The sequence below is a fragment of the Ptychodera flava genome, chromosome 4 (genome assembly GCF_041260155.1).
Source record: "Ptychodera flava strain L36383 chromosome 4, AS_Pfla_20210202, whole genome shotgun sequence".
NCBI classification, from domain to species: Eukaryota; Metazoa; Hemichordata; class Enteropneusta; family Ptychoderidae; genus Ptychodera; species Ptychodera flava.
In genome coordinates, this window is record NC_091931.1 from 23,677,652 (window position 1) to 23,693,136 (window position 15,485).

The 15,485-nt window shown below is 42.2% G+C and overlaps 1 protein-coding gene across 1 annotated transcript; it reads left to right on the forward strand.

Moving 5' to 3' along the window:
* The first annotated feature begins 2,178 nt into the window (after positions 1–2,178).
* Positions 2,179–15,262, forward strand: LOC139131221 (uncharacterized). The gene is made up of 9 exons (XM_070697196.1): positions 2,179–2,519; positions 3,260–3,301; positions 4,658–5,902; positions 6,288–6,323; positions 6,471–7,592; positions 9,272–9,319; positions 9,496–10,770; positions 13,530–13,568; positions 13,759–15,262. Exons 1-9 carry the CDS (start codon positions 2,447–2,449, stop codon positions 14,970–14,972), a joined length of 5,094 nt encoding a protein of 1,697 aa, XP_070553297.1. The 5' UTR covers positions 2,179–2,446; the 3' UTR covers positions 14,973–15,262.
* Positions 15,263–15,485: the final 223 nt, after the last annotated feature.

Genomic DNA, 15,485 nt, shown 5'->3' on the forward strand with positions numbered 1-15,485 from the left:
AGACAATTATACAGGTACTTGAGGAATTGTCCGTTTAGTGCCCGACCTTAAATTACACAGCTGGCTGCGTACAGCTGCAGTCTAGATTAACTTTTGCGTTTTTGCAACAATTTGAAACAGTTACGTTTACTTCCGCGTTTCCCTAGATTTGCGCCAAATCTGTGGGTATGTAAATGTAAAACAGGGTAAACTCAAGCGATAAACTTCAGCAGACTGTCACGTCCACGGTTAATGGTGAGGTGATCGTGAAACTGAAGCAAAATAATACTTTGGCAGATTGTTGAGCAGATCGGGGGTTAACGCGGTGACGAGCCAGTTGCTGTTGCGTACGCCAGAGAAAACCTAAGCTACTATAGAACCAGTCTACTCTGTCATTCTGAAAGGTGACGAACTTCATTAAAAGTTTATGAAGTTGAAGGCCTTTGAACAGTAGGTATATATGAAGAGTCGTTATATCTCAATAAAGTTTCATCGTGCTATCTTCAATAGAAGACTTCACGTGCCGGCAAAACATTGGTATTTTGACATACTCTTTCGGTTGTGAATCAGAAACAGTATATTTTGTGAACTTCATGTGTAAAACAACTATTTATGTTGCATACACTTAGCACACCCGTGCTGATTTTCCATCGATGTGATTATTATCAGTGTTTATTCGACTCATCAACTATCTTGTCCATCGGGGCAGTCGGTAAATGGGTCACACTGATTTGACATTGGACACACTTTAACAACAAAACAGCGATAAACCAAATGCACGACTACTCACTTAATCATATGACAACCATCGATAAGAAGTACAGCGAAGCGATTGCAAGGGAGGGTGGGCATTGTTGCTCGACCTCCAGCAGGTTACTGATAATATCTAGTCAGAATTAGAGTATCACATGGAAAACATTTTATTTGCAAAGATTGATAGGTTTCATTATGCATGGTTCATTACATGTTTGCTCAGTGCAGCAAGGTCCATAGACTTACCCTAAATGCCTGTACAAAGGTGTCTGCTGCCGTACGTCCGTTCACGATATAATGTGAAACAAGTCCCCATTTTCGGGCCCTCTGCTGAAGCGTGTTTCAAAAATAATTGCCGTAGACGCTTCTTCGGCCTTTCATCACTATATTGGAAAGTGATGACACAATATTGGTGCACAACTAGTTCAACAGTCTGCTTTACTACAAAAGTACATATATAGACATCTGCACATCAAAGGGCCAGTAGCCGTAACTTTTGGTGATTGTTTCACTATTTTATTTTAATGTCAACGACAATTTCTTTTGCTGCCCACAAAGCATGTTGAGATACACAGTATTCAGTTTGCACATGTGTATTAAACTGCATTGTAATTGTTGACAAGTGACTTCTTTTCCGGATTAGAATTCCAATATAAAATATAACATTGGATTTTACACGTGTTGACGCTATGCTGACAGGCTAAATAGTTGGTGTTTTATCCGTCATCTTAAGAAGTAATATTTACAATTCTATCATCACAACAAACAATGATACAACCAGCTGCCTGCTGCATCCATCTTTACCAGCCTTTCGCCTGCTTGGTTCAACCAAGACGCCTGAGAAAAATAAATGGCCCTGCTCGCTGATACCTTGAAAAGTTGCTTGCCGAGAAACTGCTTACAAACAAGAGCTTGTTTTCCTTTCATCGTTAATTTAGGGAGGCCACATGGTTTGTTTGTTTGTTTTTTTGTTTGCTGATATCACATAATATATGGAGGACCGGAATGGACCATCAGAAGTTTCATATGGCATTTTCTTCCCGTCGAAGGTTTTGAGTTCGAGGGAGGGTAGAATCTTAGCGAAATAGCAGTATACTTGTTGCCAAAAGCTTTCACTTTCCCATCAAAATTTCTCTTTCTTTAAAAATTCTTTGCATATTTAATTATTCTACTAGCAAACTTTAATTTGCTGTCCAGGGTTTCATCACTGTTTACCCGCCCTTCCAAGGATTCATTGGTCACTAACCGACAATACACATGAAGTCCCATCACATATCCCTATTCAGGGTGCCCATCACATATCCCTATTCAGGGTGACGAACTTTTTGCAACACAATATTTGCATTTGTATCCGTTGCCAACGCTCCGATAACCTGCTTACGAATGTAAACACATACACAATGTACACAGGTCGAGGTGCACAAAATCCCTACACTAACATAGGCCATAAAACTGTACGCCACGTACCAGTAGGTACCGCCGCAAGACACGGTCGTTCTAATGGTGAAACAACGGTTGTTAAAAGATCCCGCCCACTATCTTTGCACGTCCTGTCAAACAATTTGTATCAGTTAGACACACATGATCCTCATTATCGAGACAAATTGAACATTGTGCCGATCTCAGGCCACATCTGGTCCATTCGTCTACTGTACTTATTTCGAATCACACAATCTCTTCTCCTTGTCGCAGACTCACGATCGCGCTCTCCGAGATGTCGAGACTCGTTCGGGCTTCGACGTTTCTGCTCTCGCTTTCTGTTTTCTTGCCAAATTTGCCATTAAACAGTGAGTATGACTTTCACATCATTTTATGTCGAGACTGAGGGCATTTGGCCAGCGCTAAGCTGTTGCAAAAATTACTACTATCTCGGGATATATTTATATCTATCAAGAGTGAAGGAGTCCGCATACAAGCATTGATTTCAACGACTTAGTGTTGTGAAAATCGGGAATTGTATTTTCCGCCGTTGGGATAACACAGAGATGACGGTCATTTTGAATTTCAATTAATGGTCATTTTTTGCATTTGTCAAATTACCAAAATTTGCATGGTAACCCTTCCATTTGTATTCATGATTTTCAAAGAGAATGGCTGAAACATATTTATGCAGTAATATTGACAGACAGGCTTTTAGGATTAAAAATGCTCGCTAGCGCTTCTCTATACATGTAACCGGCGGCCCAGATATCACAAATATACCCCTATCACTATGATCCTCGATTACTTTATTAATGCATTTTGTGGAGTAACCGCGGCATTGGCCACCCCACCATGACATTCGCGATATTCCCCAGTAAACCACAGAAACAACGTTGAATTTTGCAGGCGATTTTTCTCGGCCTACTCTCCCCTACTCCGATCTCAAATGGTTTTTAATTCATTGTACTGCCCGCTGTTTTAAATACCAGCCTGTCGAAATTAGAGTGGGTGACATTATGTTTCCAAAGATCAAGGCTTTGCTCTGATTTAGAATTCGTTTCTTCTTAACTTGATAGCAAAGGATTCATATCTAATTATTTTGCAGACGCTCAGTCATGCGATGACCCTCGTCCAAAAGTGTCGTTAGGTAAGTTACTGTAACGTAAGTCTTGAGCGAGCGTCGAACTGTATTAAACTTGCTTTCGTTTCTCACAACATACCTGTTTAACACTGTCCCATTGCACACGCCTTTGTATGAGTACGTATGTGACCGTACAATCAATGTGTTCATTGAGCGGCTAAGAAACGTGTCCTCATGAGAATATCATGTATTTTAGATCAAACAAAGGACTTTGTATCCAGGGGTTGGTGAGCATTTGCCCTCTTGAAGTCAGGCAAATGGTCTGCTGCCTAAAGGGTACACACACACACAATATATATATATATATATATATATATATATATATATATATATATATATATATATATATATATATATATATATATATATATATATATATATATATGTATATATATATATTGGAGACACAATATACAGTCGCATGCAAAATCACCTATCCACAAAACGCGCAAAAAACAAACAGGATCCGGTACCAGTTCATTTCAATTCACCAAATCACCAAATAGCCGACTTCAAAATAATCGGACTTGAAAAAACATAGAAGAGTAAGTCATATAGACTAACATGAGAAACATTCTGATTAAAAAAACTAATTTGGGATAATTGGATGGTGAAGTAATGGCGATTTCATCTACAAATGTAACCTCATCAGCTACTTTTCCATTTATGTCACACACTTGTTTTTACAAGTAATTTGTAAATATTGCAACATTCAACTATAGGGTACCTGACAGTTTTGAGAAATTTGAAAAATATGAAAATCGATTTATCTCAAATTAGTTCCAATCATGTTAGAACGATTTTTATCATCGAAAGGAGCATCGATATACTTAGCTCATTGTTGTGCGGTTTATCGATTTTGTATGCATATATTCCATAAAAAGTATTTAGTATTTCCTGTTTAAAAATGCAATTAAGTCGTTTTTAAAGCCAGAAGTTTTCAAGTTAAAGTTGAAAATAGTTCAGCCCTCTCAATCAAATAATGACTATGCAGACAGCTACGTCAATTTTCAATTGGGTCCTATGCGGTGCGCAACGTTTGGTATATGAAGCATGCAATTAAACGTTTCCTTCATTATTACTATTACATCATGATGTTAAAGCCACAGCGTTTACCGTAAGTTCTGGCGTCAGATTTCCGGATTTACCAGCACCGTCAGACTAACCGTCGAATGGTAATGAACAGACAAGGTTATCAGGCATTTTTTGCGCATTGTTCCATGTTGCATATTTTAAGGTTATGCTCAGAATTAAACGTTCATCGTCGGATGTACTCTATGTTCGACGATCAACCAATTACTTCATCCGCCATGGTCCTTTTCATTCAATCCATGCTAACCTTTTCGTTTATTCCTTTCACAGAGGAGGCAACATCAGGGTGTTCCTTTGACAGGGAACATTGTGATATTTTTGGTTTAGATTTTCTCTGCACTCAAACTTATGGACGATTTCATCCGTGTAGTGGTGATGGTGATGACGTCATGTGTGTATCACCGGACAGAGAACTAGCAGCGCCAACACCCGCCAAGACTTTGAAAGTCTTAGCGTACAACGTATTGGAACTGCGTTACGTCTACGCCCAGAGCGGACAACGCGAGCGAACATGCCGCATTCCACAGAAAATATTCGACCATCATGCCGACGTCGATGTGATTGTGTTCAATGAAGCTTTCATGGGTGGCTGCTTCCCAGATGACGGTATATCGTTCCGTGATATGCTGACTCAGTATGGTTTTGCGCACTTCACGGAGACAGTCGGCACGGAGAAATCCCTCCTACCTATTCCTTTTCCTCCGGATCTAGGGAACTTCCCTCCAACTGGCCTGCCCGACATTTCCGCCGTGGAAAACGGGGGTATTTTTATCGCCTCTCGTTGGCCGATCCTCCAAGAGGCCCAGATGGTCTTCAAGAATGGTCTTGTCGGTATCGCGTCGAACAAGGGTGTCGCCTACGCAAAAATAGAGAAAGACGACGGAAGTGATACGAGGTACTACCACGTATTTGGGACTCACCTGCAAGCTGGGTTTGCTGACGGCATAGGGGACGAAATACGTAACGCGCAGGCGTGGGAGATGAAGCAGTTTGTGGAGGAACAGAATATACCCGCGAACGAGCCTGTGATTTATGCCGGTGACTTTAACAATGACCTTTACGGCGAGAGTGGTCGTTGGGACCAGATGCTTGAGATCCTGGAAGCGAACATGCCTGAAATAGTAGGAGACCTGAACGTGACCCTCGACTACGCGAACAATGACGTCAGAGCCGACCCAAGTCCCGGAGGAAAGTGGATCGACTACGTCATCTACAGTAACCAACACGTGATGCCGAATGAGGCCAGCCAAGAATCGATCAAGTATACCGCATCTGAGCCATTCACACCATGTATGGCAGCTTTACCGATATCGGAGAGGGACGAGCCAATACAAATCGGTCCCATAGAATTGCCCATACCCATAGAATTCAGCCAATATCGCTACCACTACGAAGAGAAGTGCCTTGATTCGTGGAATGTGACCGACCTGTCTGACCATTACGCCGTATTGGGAGTCTTTGATTTCAGCAAACCTATCGATCCGATCCCAAATCCTACTCCCCCACCCATGCCAGGTAATATATAAATAAATTCATCAACATTAAATACATGAACAACCGTATTTTGAAGTTAACCCCTTTTTAGAGTGAGATGTTTGTTTTCGAGTAATCATGGTAGAGGGCAAGCGAAAAATATAAGGAAAAGATTGTGCTGAAATTGCGATCATTACAATTATGGTAAACATGGTAAACGTGTAGTGTGTTTAACTTGTTTTCAGCATTATTGAACTCTTGCAAACTCCGGAAAGTGTTTTGAGTTGTAAATAATACCCGCCGGTAAAAGTCATTCTATACATAATGAAAACCGAGTTTCGCTAAATAATGGCACGAATATTTTTGTACAATAGATTAGTTTTTCAACTCTCGCTTCTTTTTTTCTTTTTGTTGTAATTTTAAACAGAGGAATGCAACGATAACAGACCACAAGTTTGGCTAGGTAAGGCTTGATTTTTGGTTCAATTGTTTGCCACTTTATCGCATTATCCTTTGACGAGCTTGAAGCATGAAACTATCTTCTGTATACTATTAAAACTTATCAAGAAAACATTCACTTGATATGATTTCATTTGTGCTTTTCTTGCAGGATATGCTACGGACGAGTGCGATTTGACACCCGATCACTGTGCGATGTTTGGACTAGAGTACGTCTGCAGCGCCCCCTACAACGTATGGGACAACTGCTATGTAAAACCAGGGCAGAACGTACTCTGCGCTATTCCCGACATAACCCTACCCGACCCGACACCGGCAACTACCTTCAAGGTGCTGGCGTACAATGTCTACGAGCTGCGCTATCTGTACTACCAGAGCGGTCAGCATGAACGCACGTGTCGTATACTTCCTGAGATCTTCACTCGCCATGGTGATCTGGACGCCATCATCTTCAACGAAGCCTTCATGGGCGGTTGTTTCGCCAATGACGGCGCTTCTTTCCGGCAAATCATGGACTACTATGGTTTTCCATACTTCACCGGCACCGTCGGAGAAAATCTGATATTACCGCCGGAAAACGGTGGTGTTTTCATTGCCTCGAGATGGCCGATAGCGCGGTGGGACGAAACCGTCTACGAGAGCGTGATTGCCCCTTCTGATGATGCGTTGGCGGCGAAGGGATCAATCTATGCAGAGATTCACAAATCGGTTGACGGGTCTACCAGAAAGTACCACGTCCTTGGCACCCACTTGCATGCCGGTGACAGTGACCGCGGCGGGAACGAGGCCAGGGTAAACCAGACCAAAGAGATGCACCAGCTAATGCTAGAGCAGAATATCCCCAGGAGCGAGGCCGTCATCTATGGTGGGGACCTCAACAACGACTACTACACCAAGCCAGACTACTTAGCAGATATGCTTGAAGCGTTGGAAGCCGACTTGCCGCCGATAGAGGGAAGCATCAACGTCACCAGTGACAGTTGCTATAACGACATCAAGTACAGCGGTGACGACCCTGAAGGATGCGCTAGAAATAGGAATTGGTTACCCGGCAGCTGGATCGACTACGTTCTCTACAGCCACGCGCATCTTGAGCCTGTATCAGCCACCCAGGAGTCGATAAAATACGCCGACAGCAGTCCAATGAGTGTTTGCATGGATGGTATCAGGCCACTGGGAGGACATATTTACCCGTACGACCCAAAATGTAATCAAGCAAGAGAAATTACAGACTTGGCAGACCATTATGCTGTTCTTGGAAGGTTTGATTTCGGTACGTATCATAAAAGTATTGATGACACACCGATGTCTGTTGAACGTTTTCAAATCACGAGCCTTCATTATTTACAAGAAGGGTCGGTACGATTTAAGAAACGTAAGACATGTAAAAGTTACCCCTGAAAGTATTACCACCCCCCCCCTTCATCGATTGCCAAATATGACCACCCGTTTAAAATTATTTATCTGATTGGATTGATAAATTTCCATATTGAATGAGCTTTCCTATATAGGAATATACATCTGGATCGACGAGATCAAAGTTGGCTAAACTAGCTATCTATTGAAAAACAATTGATATTTAAAATCATTTAGCGTTTTTATTTAAGTTATTTACTAATTTGCATATTTAACCAACTTTCCTAATTAGGGATATATATCTGGAATGACTACTTTATCAAAGTTGACGAAACTTGCTATGTTCATTAAAGTAACTATTGTTTAGCTTTATTGACAGTCTTTTAGCGTTTTTACTAATTACTAATTTGCATATGTTAGAGAACTTTCCTAATTAGCGACATAAGACTCGAATGGTGACTATAGCAAAGTTTATGAAACTTACTATGGCTATTGATAATACAATGATATTGTATTAGTGAAAGAGATTTTGCATTTCCACATCAGCATATTGATTATTCGCTTTTTAATGAACATTCAAAATTGCAAGTGCGTTAAACTGAGAGGACTAGACCAAAGTTGATGAAAGTGATATATATATATATATATATATATATATATATATATATATATATATATATATATATATAGATGATAAAGTTATATAAAAGTAGTGAAAGACATTTTGCATTTTGCGTAAGCTAGTGTATAGTATGCATATTTAATGAGATTTCACAGCATTCATTGTATTCATTGCTTCGCTTCGATAAAGGTTGTGTGCGATGTGTGACAGTGAGCGTACGAGCGTGAGTGCTTCACGAATTCTGCAGTGTGTGGAGTGGTCGCAGTCAGAAAAATTGTGACATATTAGCAGGATTATTGAACCAATCTTATTTGAGAATGGGGATTTGGCAGAACGGTTTTGTCTGTGGCTTCTCTCAACTAGGTGACTTGGTACCGTACGTTGTGAGTTCGAACCCGATTAAAACCACCATAATTTCACAGTTTGCTGTATACATCTTAAAGGACTCGACTGAAAACAATTACAGTGTAAAAATTAAAAATGATGATACAATGACAGCAATCAAAGAAATTAAGTATTTTTATTTGAAGTAATGATACACTTGTGAAATAAGTGATTTCCGCAATCACTCTTTGTGAATGTTGTTCGTGATGATGATCATAACAATTTCTATGAAGTTACAAATTTGTGCCCTAAGATGCAATTTTCAGATAACAGCCATACATACTAAAACACGGGAGCATTTTCGGTTCATAGCTTGTTCTTCTCTAATTAGTACTGTTACGTGTACGCATACGTACACCGCGTATGTAGCCTTTCTCTACTTTTGTTGCATAACAACGAATATTTGTAAACTTGATAATTCTGGCAACTGACTGCTAGTTTTTTAGATTATATTTCTATACGATCGTAGATGGCAAAGGAACAACTACTTCAACTTGTCCGATATTTCATTAATTTATTCCTATTAACGGTCGATTGTTGCACGGATAACCGATGCTTACAAAATGTGTTTTTTTCTTCACCGTTCATAGATGTCCCTGAAGTTCCCTGTTATGATCCTCGACTGCAAGTGTGGTTGGGTAAGTAAAGCTCGAGCATCGAAATTCACTGTGAAAGAATAAACATTTCTGTTACATTTCCAGGTCTGTCGAAATTTTATTATGCCTGCTTGTATTCTGTATGTACACATCGTTTTCTTTTTCATCTGTGTGGTTGCATACATAAACACTCTGACTTGTTACGATCTATTTCACAGGTGACGTGACTTCAGAATGCGATCTCGACGCTTCCTACTGCACCATGTTTGGCTTGGATTACGTTTGTTCCGAGGACTATTCCAACAGCCATCGATGCGGTGGCGTAGGGGTGACCGATGTCAACGTGCTGTGCGCAATGCCAGACAGGGTTTTGCCGCCCCCTACACCAGCCACGACCCTGAAAGTCTTGGCGTACAATGTGTGGGAGCTGAGCTACGTCTACTATCAGAACGGACAGTATGAGCGAACCTGTCGAATTCCGCAAGAAATTTTCCAACGCCACGGCGACGTGGATGTCATCGTATTTAACGAGGTGTTCATGGGTGGCTGTTTTGCTTCTGACGGCATGTCTTTCCGCGACATACTAAAGGAGTACGGATTCAAACATTTCACCAAAACCGTCGGTGAAGATAAATCTCTCCTGCCTTTAGATCCGAGCGAAATACCCCTGCCTCCAAATTTACCTCCTGATTTTACAGCAATAGAAAATGGCGGCGTCTTCATAGCATCTCGTTGGCCAATTCTCGCTGAAGCCGAGAAAGTATTCGAAAACGCGGTGCGGCCATCCCCTGATGCGTTGGCCAATAAAGGCGCCATGTACGTTAAAATCGAGAAAGACGATGGCTCGCTAAAGCGAGTGTATCACGTCCTCGGAACTCATCTTCAAGCAGGATTCCGAGAAATGGCGAAGTATAAAGGAGATGAAATTCGTGCCTTGCAAGCCCAGGAGATGTTTGAGCTCATGAAGGAACAGAATATACCCGCGGACGAGCCTGTCATATATGCAGGAGACCTGAACACGAACCTGTACGGTACTCACGGCAGATGGGGCCAGATGTTGGAAATTCTTCAGGCTAATATGCCTGAAATTGTTGGACACTTGAATTACACATCCGACAAAGAAAATAATGACGTCAATCGCGATCCACAACCCGGAGATGGGGGGTCCTGGATAGATTATGTCATCTACAGCCATCAACACCTAATGCCGAATGAAGCCAGCCAGGAATCGATCAAGTACGTGGCTTCGGAGCCGTTTGTACCGTGCATGGCGGCCATTCCCATAGCGATGAGAGAAGAGCCCCTCCGGATTGGTCCTATCGAAATACCGATACCCATCGAGCTCGGGAAGCACCATTACGCGTACCAGCCAAGATGCCGTGATTCCTGGAACGTCACCGATTTATCGGACCACTATGCAGTCCTGGGAGTCTTTGACTTCAGCTCTCCTTTGGAGCCCATGCCACAGCCCCCAACACTTCCACCAGTTCCCGGTAAGTAGTATCACAGGAGACCATTGAGTAAAATGCGGGAACTTAGGTACATTCAGGTTAAAATTCGCATAACAAGTGAATAAATAGTAAAGTAGAAACTACACGTGATTCCAAATATTGATATAGCTTTGTAATTAGTCATATGTAAGAAAATCTATTCAAGTTCCTAAGTTACAGACTTTAGGAGAAACGCGGCGCAATCGAAAATCGCCTCTAAAAGACAGCTTTCCTTGACACAGTGAAGTCGGATCAAACGCGATGTAATCAGTTCGTTACCACTCTAAATTTGGAGGGTCATTTGCGCAATCGCAGATTGGATGACCTCGGTGAACTTTGATATGCGCATGCGTATTCAATCCCAGAATGCATCAAACAGATTACAGTGGGAATCTATGTACGTACGTGTTGCCAACGTTTATCTGATGCGGAAATGGACTATGACCGGCCACAGTGCAGCCGGGTTACGAATTACAGTCAACTCGCACCTTTCCCAACCCGCCCAGAACCAACTCGCCCGATACCAACTCGCCCGATTCCAACTCGCCCGATGCCAAGTTGCTCGTTGTTTGAGATGTAGACCTAGTTGTAGATTCCATGTACACAAACACGATGGCCCGAGGCCAGCTAGCTCTGCCCATGTGGTGGGAGGCCGTATAACGCCAGTAACACACAGCCCTGCCATGCAGAGCTAGAGGCCAGCTATTTTCATGCCGAGCCAGTAACTCGTAAAAGACGGTCCTACTGTTCCTAAAGACATGAGCCAGTAACTGCAGTAACTTTCCCTATACGTAAAGAAACCGAACGAAATTTATTCTTTCAAGAGATTTGCAAAACATGAAATTCGCAAATAAAAACTTTTCCGCGTTGGCACATATTTCAAGCCCTAGCCGCACCTATGGTTCTCAATGTTAGAAATATTTGTTGTAGGCTGTTTTAAGAAATAAAACTTTTTTTACGTACCAAGTACTCATAAAAATTGCAAAATAGTATCGGGCGAGTTGGCATCGGGCGAGTCGGTATCGGACGAGTTGGAATCGGGCGAGTTGGTTCTGGGCGGGTTGGAAAAGGTGCGAGTTGACTGGTACCCGGTAGGCTAATAATGCCGGGACCGATCACTTAGTGAAGGTAAATAGGTTGTTTACACACCAATTTCAAGCTGATTTAGACCTCAATGTTCGCTTTGCCGTACATTTTCGTCCGTGTTCATAACTGAGCGCCCATTCATTGGTTAATTCCCGGGGACAAGTCATTGGTATTATCACTGTATGTACTATAATGATGAAGTTTCAGAATGCGAATTAAGTTGAACTTGAAGGCGACGTGCAAAGTAACTGATTTCACTCCGTGCCCAATGTGTCTAGGTCGGTTCTGAATGTGTGATATACACGTGTTTGACTAACAGCATTGTATCTGTATTAAAACCTGTATCTCGAGCATGCTGAAGCTTAACATATTTACGATGTGGTTTAACTTTATAAGGGACAGTGGAAAGTACGAAGTCAATGTCAACCCCTACCCACGTACTACCCTAGTGTGGGGTATTTGGAAATAATCTTATGAAGCTTGATAAATGCCTCAACCCCGGGAAAGACAACTTGGAAACGTTCAGTCAATAAACATAGCTCTTTATCAAAAATCTGCACTTCCAAAGTCTTTGAACCATCCACAGATCGGCGATCATCAATTTCGCTGGCTTGACCAGGCTAAACGAATACAATTTGGAAGGGTAGCCGATTTTCAAAAATGTCCCCCAACGTCCCCCATCAACGTAGCTCAATGAAACTGCCATCCTTTGTTCATCTATATTTATCGATTGAATAACTTGAATGACATTGCTCACAAACACATAAGTACGCGAATACGGGACATTTTTGAACTGCAGGTGCTTGACCTGTCACTGCCGATACTGAAAACATTGAGGTCACGATCGCACTACGTCAAACAGAAAGCTCGAAAAGTTGGCAAATTACGACTTATCATGCTCTCTTGCTGCCATGATGTTGTAGTGAGGTTAGTCACGAGGTTAACCACGACCGAATTTTCCTAACTTGGCCTTGCATAGCGTTAAAACAAAGGCCGAAATTAGCCGATGTCAAAATCAAAACACGAAGACTTCGAAGTCAGTGACGTAATCGAGTTGAGATCTGGGCATGCGCAGTCGTTTGGAAACGACCCTCCAAATTTAGAGTGGTAACGAACTGGTAATGGCGTTAAACTGGAAATCACAGGTAAAACTAATTTGGTCACATTCATCGACCAGAGCTGACGGTCTCGTGTTCACGAAAGTGACGCCAACGTGAGAACATTACCTGACACTCTCCAGCAAGGAACTGAGCATGCTCACAAATGACACTCGCGATCGAGTTGTAGCGAACGGCTTTCTTTGATTTATCAACTTGAAATAAGTCTTAATTTAATACGCTTGGGGAACAGAATTATAAAAACATGTTCAGTTTGAAAACACAAGAAGATTATAGAGATCTAATTGTTTTGTTCTTAACTTGAGAAAATAAATAATTCCTCAGAGTTCTTTCCAAGTTGTCGCTTATTTATATTTGGCGGACTCTTATCTTTCAATAAAAGAAATTGCACTATAGCGATTTTCTTGTTTTATTCTTGACCGTAAAAGTAACAGGATTAAAGTTTTCTTGAGCGAAACGTAAAGTTGGTTTTCTAATGTGTGTATTACATTATCTAATATAAAGATGACAATTATATAAAGTCATTAATGCTTTTCTATCGATCTGTTTTCTTTTCAGAGGAATGCACGTCCGGTAGCAGACCTAACGTTTGGCTTGGTGAGTTACATCACGTTTGAATTAATTCAAAAACTTAATTTAAAAAAATATATACTTGCAAAATTTGTTTCATACATATTGTGTTTTTCAATTTATATTAATGCGATTTTCGCAGAGAAATGTTTCACGGCTCTCTCTCTCTCTCTCTCTCTCTCTCTCTCTCTCTCTCTCTCTCTCTCTCTCTCTCCAGGGTACGCCACGAGCGAATGTAATCTGACCGCCTCTCATTGTGAGATGTTTGGATTAGAACACGTCTGTACTGCACGCTACAATACAGTCGATCTCTGCTACGTCTCTTCCGGTGAGAACGTCCTGTGTGCCGTACCCTCGAGATATCTGCCTAACCCGACACCCGTGACAACATTCAAGGTGCTGTCATACAATGTCTACGAGTTGCGCTACATCCTTTTCCAGACCGGACAGCGCGAACGCACGTGTCGAATTCTTCCCGAGATCTTCAGCCGGCATGGCGACATTGACGCCATCATTTTCAACGAAGTCTTCATGGGCGGTTGCTTCCCAGATGATGGCGCATCCTTCAGGGAAATATTGGACTATTATGGTTTCAAGCACTTTACGGCCACGGTCGGCGAACACCTCATTTTGCCACCAGAAAACGGCGGTGTCTTCATCGCGTCCAGGTGGCCGATTGTCCGTTCAGACGAGACGGTGTACGAAAGCAAAGTAGTCCCCTCGCGGGACGTTTTGGCATCAAGGGGTGCTGTCTATGCACAGATCCGTAAGTCGGTCGACGGGGTGACCATGAACTACCATGTACTAGGCACACATCTGCATTCTGGTGATGACAATCGCGGAGGGGATGATGTCAGGCTGAACCAGACGAAGGAGATGCACCAGCTGATGCTGAAGCAAAACATACCCAGGGGCGAAGCTGTCATCTACGGAGGAGACTTCAACAACGACAAGTACACTAAGGCAGAACATCTCGACGCCATGCTGACAGCCCTAGATGCCGACCTGCCCGCGCGCGTGGGAACCATCAACGTCACATTCGATAGCTGCTACAACGACATCAGGTACGACGGAGACGACCCGATGGGATGTGCGAGGGATCACAACTGGCTACCCGGCTCCTGGATTGACTACGTCCTCTACAGCCGAGCCCACCTCTTGCCCATGTTTGCTACGCAGGAATCGGTGAAGTTTGTCGACTACGACTCCTTCAATGTGTGTATAGATGACCTCAAACCGCTGGGCGGACACATCTATCCATATCAAGACAGTTGCAATTCGCCAAGAACCATCACCGACCTGGCTGATCACTACGCAGTACTGGGACACTTTGACTACTCCAAAGAGGAAGAGGTGTCATCGTCTGCAAAACTCATGTCTTCGCTTGTTTTCCTCGCTATGTCCGCCATTTCTGCGATGTTTTCGACCTAAAATACCAAGAAATCTCATTTTATAGCATTCATTTCAATCTGTGAATTTTGAGGCTTCCTTTTTTACCAATATTTTTCAGCATGTTAAGCCAGGTGCCAGGTATATAGACTATAGATTTTCCCCGGATCACCAGATACGAAGAAATTTACTGATCAATCTATAGTGGTTGCATGAAATAGACTAAGCATTCATTACATCCTGTAACTTCAAATTCATTTACACGTTCATTTTTGTAGGGGGCTGCATGCACACATGATCAACAATAAATCCATACTTTGATTTTTTGCTTAGTTCTGACCATGATTTTAAGTTCATCTGTAACAGCAAGAATCGGATTTCGCCATATATCAATAATGTAAAATAATTTCAAACGATACGGCGGAATTGTTCTAGAATCTGGTGCTACGCCATCAACGACAGTGTGACCTAGCACCGCAAAGAAGAATTGAGCTACCGGTCTGGTCAGTATCAACGCCAAGAGTTTTTTGAGTTTAAGGTAGTATATGCGCCTCG

What these genes read in the sequence shown, in the direction of transcription:
- LOC139131221 (XM_070697196.1), top strand. Translation starts at nt 2,447, where the DNA reads ATGTCGAGACTCGTTCGGGCTTCGACGTTTCTGCTCTCGCTTTCTGTT. An exon ending in GCCAAATTTGCCATTAAACA is followed by an intron (nt 2,520 to 3,259) that starts GTGAGTATGACT and finishes ATTATTTTGCAG; the next exon opens with ACGCTCAGTCATGCGATGAC. An exon ending in TACTCCCCCACCCATGCCAG is followed by an intron (nt 5,903 to 6,287) that starts GTAATATATAAA and finishes AATTTTAAACAG; the next exon opens with AGGAATGCAACGATAACAGA.